General features: G+C 41.7%; 1 protein-coding gene across 1 annotated transcript; it reads right to left on the bottom strand.

Moving 5' to 3' along the window:
* Nucleotides 1-6,653: 6,653 nt before the first annotated feature.
* LOC106087013 (achaete-scute complex protein T8) lies at nt 6,654-8,993 on the bottom strand. The gene has a single exon (XM_013251885.2). It carries the CDS (start codon nt 8,805-8,807, stop codon nt 6,654-6,656), a length of 2,154 nt encoding a protein of 717 aa, XP_013107339.2. The 5' UTR covers nt 8,808-8,993.
* Between the last annotated feature and the right edge of the window lie 2,345 nt (nt 8,994-11,338).

The raw sequence follows: 11,338 nt of genomic DNA, 5'->3' as shown, positions 1-11,338 counted from the left end.
ATCTAATGTCCTATTCATTAAATGAGAAAGTGCTTGGTGTTTTGCTACTAGCAAGTCGTTAGTGTCCAAATAAATAATTTTATCATTAGCAAAACATTTTCCATTTTTCTCATAGTTTTCCTCATACACTCACTCGTACTGAGGCGACATTTGTTTGTGATCCTTCAAAGGATCATTACATTGTGTCTTGTATTGTTATAGTCGTCTGCCAAAGGAAGTATCACATGTTTGTCTTGGTTTGACCCTTGCGCTTCCGGTTAAAAGGATTTCCTCAATGTTTATTTTACATCGTGGCTTTCATTATTTATACAATAAATGGACTTTTATTAGCAGCTATAATCATAAATCATAACGGCCAGAGTGATTTCACTGCGGGAAGTCTTAAAACTTATTCCATTAAATCTGGCCAATTAACAGCTTAAAGTTAATGTTGGACAAGTTTTGGAGTAGGACAATTTTATGCCACTAAATAGAAATTTTAAAATCGCTAAAATCTTTATAAAAAATCTAAAAAAAAAATCTTTATAAAAATTCTTATAGAAGAAACTTTACATGAAAGTGACGTTTAATCCAGTAAGGAAAGGCAAAAGTCGGGCGAAGCCGACTACATAATCCACTATACCACCGAGTCTTTGTACTACTTTTAAGTCATAGAACCTATGTTGGACTTTTGCATGCCAATTGAAATATAGAAGAAAACCTTGTAAAATTTTCTTACGATAGGATCTAAATTGTGGCTGCTACAGCCTTAAAGAGCCATATCGGATGAAACATATATATGGGAGCTATATCGTAGTCTGGACCGACTTTGATGAAATTCAGCAAACGTACTAGGACTTCAAATAACAAAGATCGAATCAAAATTGTAGCTTCTATAGCCTTAAATCGGATGAAAGATATATATGATCCGATTTTTATGCAATTTTGCACACGTATTTGGACGTCAAATGAAACATGTCATACAAAATTTTGTGAAAATCTGACCAAAATTGTAGTGATTTCGGCCTTTTAAAGATATATCGGATGAAAGATGAATAGTGTTCGTCCTTGGACCAAAAAATAGACTTGTATAGAATTTTATGACAATAGGCCAACAAATGCGACCTGAACCTTGATCGCAAGAATACATGGACAGACAGACAGACGGACACATATGAATGGAATCAGGAAGTGATTCTAAGCCGATCGGTATACTTATCAATGGGCCTACATTATCGCCTTCCTAGCGTTAACAAGTAAGAGCGTGCTAAGTTCGGCCGAGCCGAATCTTATATACCCTCCACCATGGATAACATTTGTCGACTTCTATGCGCAGTATCTCTTCTAAGGCAAACAAAGAATATGTAATAAGAACTATTATACTATTGGAGCTATATAGTCTTTCAGTGTTATAGTCTTTCAGTGTAATATTTCAGTCCATTCGGATAAGAATTTGCGCTTAAGAAGTAAAATCGGGAGATCGGTTTATATGGTAGCTGTATCAAGCTTTTGATCGATTCAGACCATATTAAATATGTATTTTGAAGGTCATGAGAGAAGCCGTTGTACAAAATTTCTGCCAAATCGGATGAGAATTGCGCCCTCTGGAGGCTCAAGAAGTCAAGACCCAAGATCGGTTTATATGGCAGCTATATCAAAACATAGACCGAATTAAAACATAGTTAGCGCAGTTGTTGGAAGTGATACCAAAACACTACGTGCAAAATTTCAGACCAAGCTCAAGAAGTCAAGACCCAGCTATATCCAAATCTAAACCGATCTAGGCCAAATTGAAGTGAGATGTCGAAGGGCTAACCACAACTCACTGTCCCATATTTCGGAGCAATCGGACAATAAATGCGTCTTTTATGGACCCAAGACCTTATATCGAGAGATCGGTCGGTCAGCTACATTCAAATCTGGACTGTTATGGGCCAAATTGATGTAAGATGTCGAGGGGTCCTAACACAGCTCATTGTGCTAAATTTCGGTGTCATCTGACATTTATTATCATTTTTATGGGCCCAAACCTTAAATCGAGATATCGGTCTATATGGCAGCTATATTATGTTCTTGACCGATTAGGAGCGTTCATGTGGCAGTTGTTGTTCCATTTAAAACCGTACTCGGCACAGTTGTTGGAAGTTGTAGAACACTAAATGCACTATTTAAGCCATATCGGACAAAAATTAAGACTTCCAGGGGCTCAAGAAGTCAAATCGGGAGATCGGTTTATATGGGAGCTATATCCAGATTTGAACCTATATGGCCCAATTGCAATCCCCAACGACCTACATCAATATTAAGTATCAGTTCAAAATTTCAAGCGGCTAGCTTATGCGTTCGACCGCTATCGTGATTTCGACAGTCGGACGGTCATGGCTAGATCGACTCGGGATATCGAGATGATCAAGAATATATATACTTTATGGGGTTCTAGATCAATATTTCGAGGTGTTACTATAAAAAAAGCAAACTGGAGGTGGGTATAAAAAGCAAACTGTCCCTGCTATGATACGCCTTTGTTTTGTCATTCCATTGGCAACGCATCGAAATATGCATTTCCGACCCTATAAAGTATATATATATTTCCGATCGTCGTAATTATCTAAGACGATCTAGCCATGTCCGTCCGTCTGTCTGTTGAAAACACGCTACAGTTTTTAAAAATAGAGATATTGAGCTGAAACTTTGCACAGATTTTTTTTTTTTGTCCATAGACAGGTGAAGTTCGAAGATGGGATACATTGGACTATATCATGATATATATCACGCATATAGACCGATCCGCCAATTTAGGGTTTTAGGACCTTAAAAGCTGCATTTATTATCTGATTTTGCTGAAATTTGATACAGTTAGTTGTGTAAAGCCCTCCGATATAGTTCATCAATTTGGCCCAAATCGGTTCAGATTTGAATATGGCTGCCACAAAAATGATCCTCCGATTTAGCGTCCTAGGCCCACAAAAGAAACATTTATTATCCGATTTTGCTGAAATATGAGACAGTGAGTTGTGTTAGGCCTTTCGACATCCTTCTTCAATTTGGCCCACATTGGTCCAGATTTGGTTATAGCTGCCATATATGCCGATCCTCCGATTTAGGGATTTAGGCCCATAAAAGCCACATTTATTATCCGATTTTGCTAAAATTTGGGACAATGAGTTGTGTTAAGCCCTTCGACATCCTTCTTTAATTTGGCTCAGATCGGTCCAGATTTAGATATAGATGCCATATAGACCGATCTCTCGATTTAGGGTTTTGAGCCAATAAAAGGCGCATTTATTGTCCGATGTCGCCGAAATTTGGGACAGTGAGTTGTGTTAGGCCCTTCGATATCCTTTTTCAATTTGGCCCAGATCGGTCCAGATTTAAATATAGCTGCCATTTAAACCGATCTCTCGATTAAGAGTTTTGGGCCCATAAAAGGCGAATTTATTATCCGATGTCGCCGAAATTTGGGATAGTGAGTTAAGATAAGCCCCTTGGTATAATTCTGCAATATGGCACAGATCGGTCCAGAGTTGGATATAGCTGCCATACAGACCGATCTCGCGGTTTTAGGTTTTGGGCCATGAAAGGCGCATTTATTGTCCGATGTCGGTGAAATTTGGGACAGTGAGTTTTGTTAGGCCCTTCGACGTCCTTCTTCAATTTGGCCTAGATCGGTCCAGATTTGGTTATAGCTGTCATATATGCCGATCCTCTGATTTAGTGTTTTAGGCCCATAAAAGCCACATTTTTATCCAATTTTGCTAAAATTTGGGATAATGAGTTGTGTTAGGCCCTTTGACATCCTTCTTCAATTTGGCACAAATCGGTCCAGATGTGAATACAGCTGCCATATAGACCTATCTCTCGATTTAAGACGCATATAGGCTCTTCGACATTTTTCTGCAACTTGCCCTAAATAGGTCCAGATTTGGATATAGCTGCCATGTAATCCGATTTCACTGAAATGTGACACAGTGACTAATGTTAGGCTTTTCGACATCCTTGTCGTATATGGTTCAGATCGATTTATTTTTAAATATAGCTACTAAAAAGACCAATATTTTGTTATACACAATTGAACAATGAATGAACAACGTCGCATCATCTTCCCTGCATGCCCTTCACATGCTATAACTTGCCGCACCGATTAAACATAACTGAGATCGTAGTCCTATGTGTCCCGTTATGATACCAATAGCTTTACTGACCTCCTTCCTTTCAGTAATAGCCTGGTCTTCTCACGTCCTACCGACCGTTTCGCTGTTCCACAATGTTGAATGCGCATTCGTCGCCCACTCCCTTAACTCGGATTGCGTCGAGCCGAAAGGCTTCGGGTTAACCAAGTTTATTGACGGCAGTCCTCTGGCCTTCACCTTACTCCCTTATGATCTGGCACCCAAACGATGTGGATTTTGCAATCCTCAGAGAAGGCGTTAATCTCCTTCTTACACTGCAAGACTGTTCATGACCTTACCGTTCTGGTTGTTATTGCCCTTATGGCAATTTTACTGTCTGTAAAAATGTTGACACTGGACGTCCTCGCGTTGCCACCACACCACCTCACGCATTCCGTGATCTCCTGGATCTCCGCCTGCAGGACCGCATTATGGTCAGGCAGTCTAAAACAGATCTCAGTCCCTGAGTTCCCAATGTAGACCCTCAGGCCCACTCTGCCCTCTAGCTTTGATCCATCCATGTAATATAATCTTCCAGATGGCAATACTAGGGTTCCGTTAAGCCAAGACTGCGCCGATGGCAGCAGTGCCTCGCACACGACCTAAAGTTTCCACTCAGGTATCCGATCGGAAACCTCTTCCCTTCCTTCCAGGTTTCCTATCGTTGCCTCGATTATACCGCAATGGTATGAGGTGCTCCCTTCCTCAATCTATTCTCCCATCCCCTTCATTTTCGTAGCCGCAGTGGCTGCCTCACACTTAATCTGTATATCAATGGGTCTGCTATCTAGAAAAGTCTCCAGTGCCCTTGTGCGCGTGGTCCTCATTGTTCCGCCTATGCACTTTTTCGCCATAACAGTCCACCAAACTACTGAGTGGTTAGTAGGTATTGGTCTAATCACGCTTTTGTAGAGCCAATGGACTATCCTCGGATTCAGGCCCCAGGAACGTATTATGGCAAGGCAGTCTAAACCAGATCTTAGTCCCTGGGTTCTCTATGAAGACCCTCAGGCCCACTCTGCCCTCTAGCTTTGAACGATCTGTGTAACATGATCTTCCACATGGTAATACTAGGGTTCCGACAATACAAGACTGTGCCACTGGCGACAGAGCCTCGCACACGAGCTCAAGATCGGAAACCTCTTCCCTTCCTTCCAGATTTGCTATCGTCGCTTCGATTATACCGCGATGGTATGAGGTGCTCCCATCCTCAATTCATTCTTCCATCGCCTTCAGTCTCGCAGCCACAGTGGCTGCCTCACACTTAATCTGTGTACCAATGGGTCGGATATCTGGAAAAGTCCCCAGTGCCCTAATGGGCTTGGTCCTCATCGCTCCGCCTATGCCAAGACAACATCTTCTCTGAACCTGTTTTATGGTCCTTATGTTGCACTTTTCCTCCATAGCAGTCCACCAAACTACTGTGGCGTAAGTGAGTATTGGTCTAATCAGGCTCCTGTAGAGCCAATGGACTATCCTCGGATTCAGGCCCCATTTTGAGACTACCTGTAGACGGGCCACATAGTGCCTAACATCTGTGAACCTTCACACTGAGTGCTGACTTAACGGGATGCATAAAAATATCAAAAATTCATTTCGCATTTGATACCCTCAAAAGCTTCGGATACAAATACTCTGTGCTGACATAACGGGATACATAAAAACATCAAATTTTGCACATAGTGTTCTATTTTGACTACCAACAACTGTGCTGGGTTGTACAGTTAAAATCTATTTATAACCTGAGATAGATCCCATATAAAAAGATCTCCCGATTTGATTTCTTCAGCCCCTGGAAGCCGCAATTTTCATCCGATTTGGCTGAAAGTTTGTAAATGGTGCTCTGTTATGACTCCTATGTGTTAAGTACGGTTCAAATCGGTCAAGAACATGATATAGCCTCCATATAAACCGATCTCCCGATATGGCTTCTTGAGCCCTTACAAGACGCGATTTTTGTCCGATTTGGCTGAGATTTTGCATATAGCGCTCTGTTAGGACTCTCAACAGCTGCACCAAGTACGGTCCAATTCGGTCTATAACTAGATTTAGCTCCCGTATTTTAGCAGAATCCATGGTGGTGGGTTACCAAGATTCGACCCGGCCGAACTAAGTACGCTTTTACTTGTTATTCCAAAAATAAAATCAACTCTTTTAAATTCCGTTTTAAACATATATTTTTCCATTTTTATTTCATAAAAATTTCGCATTAAAAACAAATATAATTTTTTCATTTATTTCATAAACCATTTTCCCGAATAAAAAAACTTAACCATTAGTAAGTTTGGTTAAAAAAAAAACACTTAAAAAGTAAATGCATGCCCTGCTTATAAAAAAATCCATGTCTTCCTTATAGTAAAATCGTATATAGAAATCTTAAAAAATAAAATTGCTTACTAGAAAAAAATTTGGTTTGTTTGTTTTGCTTTGGGTGTGTTAGTAAAAGTGTATATACAAAAAAACTAAAAAAAGTTAGTGATTATTTTTTAGGAATTAAAAAAAAGACTACAACATAACGGATCCTCCCTCAGATTTGGGTGTGTGGGCCTCCCACCAATCAATGGATTCAATCATACTCTCATCCGACATGACATTGGCATTGTGAGGCACATCGAGTATATCTTCATTGAATTCCTTTTTAAGATTCGCTATATCGCCAAAGAAGTGTTGATTCGTCGATTGTGTGTTGGCGGTATAAAATTGGGCTAAATGGGCGGAATTGCTGGAGGTGGTTGTTATAGAGGTGGGTGTTTGTCTCTCCAAAGGTGGGGACATGGCCATGGAGTTGGGTATCATATAAAGGTGTTGTTGTTGTTGCCTATTCGTAATATTGTTATGTGACTCTTGATGTTGTTGTTGTTGTTGTTGTTGCTGTTGATGATAGATGATGTTGGCTTCCTCAAATTCTTGTTTAATGAGCTGTGTTGCCATCAAATGTTGTGACCGTGGGTTAACATCCGAGGCACACGTTTCTCGTAAGCCTTCCATTTGAGCCAGGCATTGATCATTGTGCCCACCGATGATGGCGGTGGCGTTGGCAGGTGTTGTTATCAACGTCCCCTGTAATGTTGGACTTTCATTAGCTCTTGAACTGGGGGTTGTTAACATGCTTATAATGGGTAGTTGTTGTTGTTGCTGTAGTGGCACGGGCGATATTCTCATAATCGCCGTTGCAGATGATGATAATGATGATGAAGACGATGATAACAAACCTGCTGCTGACCCTATTGCCGCTGAATTTACACATTTTACTGTTGCCTGTGAGACAGGTGCTGCTTCCGCTCTGGCCATCACCCTACTCGTTGTGTTGATAATTGAGGTTGGTGAGCAAGACGAAGACGCCGATGATGATGATGATGAAGAAGCAGAAGACGGCGATGAACCATTCACCTCCTCAGCTGTAACGTGTGCCATGGATGTGGTTGTGGTCATTGCCGTTGGTGAACATCTTGGTGACGACATTGAATTTGGACTTGCGCAATTAGTGTCAATTAGAGCATTGAAATGCTCCTCATCCACCGTCGATGATGGCGGTGAGGCAGCAGTGCCCACAAATATTTCTGGGGTCAACAATTGATAGGTATTTGTCCCTGGAATTCTGATATATTGCAAGCCATTCAAGGTGGTGATATTGGGCAGCATATCTATTTGTGGCATGGGACTGCCGCAAGGAGGAGCTGCTGGCATAACAGCTGCCGGTGAAGAGGTCTGTTGGCAAAAATACTCCTCGGAATCATAGTGACTGAGGGAATCCTCAAAATGTTCATCCATGCTGGGTGAGTAGGCCTCAAATTCATCTTTGATCATGGAGAAGCTATCCTCGCCACTCGAAGAGGTGGAGTGCATGTTGAGGCTGCCATTGGGTAGAGGGAAATCAAAACCCAGCAAACGTTCCAGTGATCGTATGTATTCCACAGCCATGCGCAAAGTTTCCACTTTGCTGAGTTTCTTGCCATTATTCTTGCAAGAGCTTTGGGCCTCAAAGGCCTCGGCCACCTCCTCGGGTATGCGTTCTCGCAGAGCAGCAAAACCATTGTTGACCTGTTTGACCCGATTGCGTTCCCTGGCATTGCGTCTAGCCACAGCTTGGGGCAAGGGTAAACCTTTGCGTCCCGGGGTGCCCGGTATCTTAATGGGCAGGCCATTGGCCATGATTGAGCCCACAGCGGCGGAATTTTCCTTGGCTGCCTTTTTGGCCAGTCTCAAGGCGGTTCTTTCCTCTTTGCTAAGCTTGGGTTTCTTGGCCACTGTGGCTGAGTCGCTAGAGGGGGTCTTTCTTTCTTTTTTGACACCCATTTGTCCTGCTGCTGGTGTTGAGGGTTTTGTATTCTCTCCCAAAGTTCTTTTGCGTCCATTGGTACCACTCAAATTCAATGAATTCGCTCCTGCTCCATTCACAGTTCCAATCATACCGAAATCTTTGATTTTTCTCACTATGGCATTGGGATTTCCCTGGGCTATATTCAGGGCATTCGAGTTATTTTCACTGAGAACATTTTGCACCGTTATCTTGTTGAAGGTCTTATTAGCCATCCCCGAGGGGGTGTGGGTTGACCCATTGTTGTTTGAGTTGGAATTCAATTTCATGGTTAATCCTGGCGGTAGATTGTAATTCAAAACACCCAAGGTGGCCATGGGTTGAAATGCAAAGCTTTTCATAAAAAAGCTTTTCGCGCTTTATTTTCCGGAAAATTTTTGATATTTGGTTTTTTTAATTTCCCGCTTCTCGTTGTTAGCTCTTAGAGTTATGGCAATGAACTGACTCCTCTGCTCTGGTAGTTCATGTAATTTTACAAGGAATTTTCTTTTGGGAGTAGGAAAATATCCAAAAAATAGTGTGTTGCGGCGACTCCGTCTGTCGTTGACAATGTGGTGTGGCTGACTGTTGGCTGTGTGGTGAACAGCTGCGTTTGGTGTGTCGCGTGCCCGATGTCTCGCAATGAAATGTCATGGGGCGTCTCTTGCAACAAACGTCCTACCAACGGAAATGACTTCCAACTATTATTGTATGTGAGTGAATGACTGACTGACTGGCTGACTGATGGCCTGAATGGATGCAATAGTGCTGACAATAAACCAAACTCAGAAACAGCAGCAGCAGCAACGACAACAACAACAGCAGCCACATTCCGGGCAGAACTCTTGAAAGTATAAACTAAACCTTTTGTGTAATACATCATCTGTTCCAAAGGGCGCAGGCGCAGAGGCCGACACAGTTGCTGCACGCTGGCAGCATACACTATTCTATTCAAAAAACACCACTTTTAGGCATAACATTCTTTCTTATAGCCCAAGAGCTCTCCCCATACTTCATTATACTACACGCCGGCGCAGCTACACATACATTATAAAATCCCAAAAACCATCTACACATGCATTTGTCTACCAACTCATACACATTCTATACAATAGTCCTGTGACTTTTCATCCCTTAGGCGTTTTTGGGTGTTACTGCCTTAACTCTCCACAATATATCTCTGCCCGTTCGCCCCATTTCTTTTCTTCACTCTCACACTGGGAAAACTAACATCTGATCGTGATGTTTTAGGGGTTCTTCTCCTGTTCAGCTCAGGGGTGGTTTTTGCCTCATACCTATTTTCATGGGTTTTTATGGTGTATTGGTTAGTTACTGGCGCTGGCTTTTTAATGTGTTATAATATTGCGCCTTTTTGGAGGCAGTGAAGTTCTGCTTTCGCATGGACTTTGTATTGGTATTTGTTTAGCCCTATACAAAAACAAAAAAACACCAACATCAAATATATCTGAAAAGCACTTTAGTATGGCACGTACTTTAGGTAACTGATAAGAATGATTCTTCAGTTAAGGATTTTGTTCCAACTGCAGATTCACCAAACATAATAGCTGAGCGTTTGGTAAAAGTAGAAATGTAATATTGGACACATCATGGATCCAATTGAAAGAGGATAACGCACAAACTCTATGACCATTGGGAATTGCCTCTGCTGACGGTTTCATCATTGTGGACGAGTTTGGGCAATACTCATATTCCAGCTGATTCAGTTCAAGACGGATCAGAAGAAATCATCACAGAAAGTCCCTCCAATGTATTCTACACTCAAGCAAATTTGCTAAAACAGCCGTTATTGTCTGCTGAAAATGGGAAAGAAGACATTTCTGCTGTTTCGGCAAACAAAATCTGCTGTTTTAAGTACAACCAGTAAGGAAGGGCAAAAGTCGGGCGGTGCCGACTGTATAATACCCTAAAACACAAAAAAAAAAACAAATTTTGCCCATGAACATTCCATAAAGGAACAGGGGCAAACTTCTCTCATATCAATGAGTGCAGACCGATTCAAGTTTAAGCTCAATGATAAGGGGCCTCCTTTTTATAGCCGAGTCCGAACGGCGTGCGACACCTCTTTGAAGAGAAGTTTTACATGGAAAATTACCTCACAAATGTTGCCAGCATTAGGAGGGGAAAGAAAACCACCGCTGAACATTTTTTTCTGATGGTCTCGCCAGGATTCGAAGCCAGGCGTACAGCGTCATAGGCGGACATGGTAACCTCTGCGCTACGGTGGTATAATACCCTACATCTACCCTATAAGTACAATGTGGGACCTATATCCAACTCTGCACCAATTTCGATGGACCTCGCCTATCAAATAAAGGGTGATTTTTTTGAGGTTAGGATTTTCATGCATTAGTATTTGACAGATCACGTGGGATTTCAGACATGGTGTCAAAGAGAAAGATGCTCAGTATGCTTTGACATTTCATCATGAATAGACTTACTAACGAGCAACGCTTGCAAATCATTGAATTTTATTACCAAAATCAGTGTTCGGTTCGAAATGTGTTCATTCACCGTAACGTTGCGTCCAACAGCATCTTTGAAAAAATACGGTCCAATGATTCCACCAGCGTACAAACCACACCAAACAGTGCATTTTTCGGGATGCATGGGCAGTTCTTGAACGGCTTCTGGTTGCTCTTCACTCCAAATGCGGCAATTATGCTTATTTACGTAGCCATTCAACCAGAAATGAGCCTCATCGCTGAACGGTGAATGAACACATTTCGAACCGAACACTGATTTTGGTAATAAAATTCAATGATTTGCAAGCGTTGCTCGTTAGTAAGTCTATTCATGATGAAATGTCAAAGCATACTGAGCATCTTTCTCTTTGACACCATGTCTGAAATCCCACGTGATCTGTCAAATACTA

This window comes from Stomoxys calcitrans, chromosome 4, assembly GCF_963082655.1.
Source record: "Stomoxys calcitrans chromosome 4, idStoCalc2.1, whole genome shotgun sequence".
Lineage (NCBI taxonomy): Eukaryota > Metazoa > Arthropoda > Insecta > Diptera > Muscidae > Stomoxys > Stomoxys calcitrans.
Note: the sequence above shows the minus strand (reverse complement) of the source record. Positions and strands in the feature narration are given on the sequence as shown.

What these genes read in the sequence shown, in the direction of transcription:
- LOC106087013 (XM_013251885.2), bottom strand. Translation starts at nt 8,807, where the DNA reads ATGAAAAGCTTTGCATTTCAACCCATGGCCACCTTGGGTGTTTTGAAT.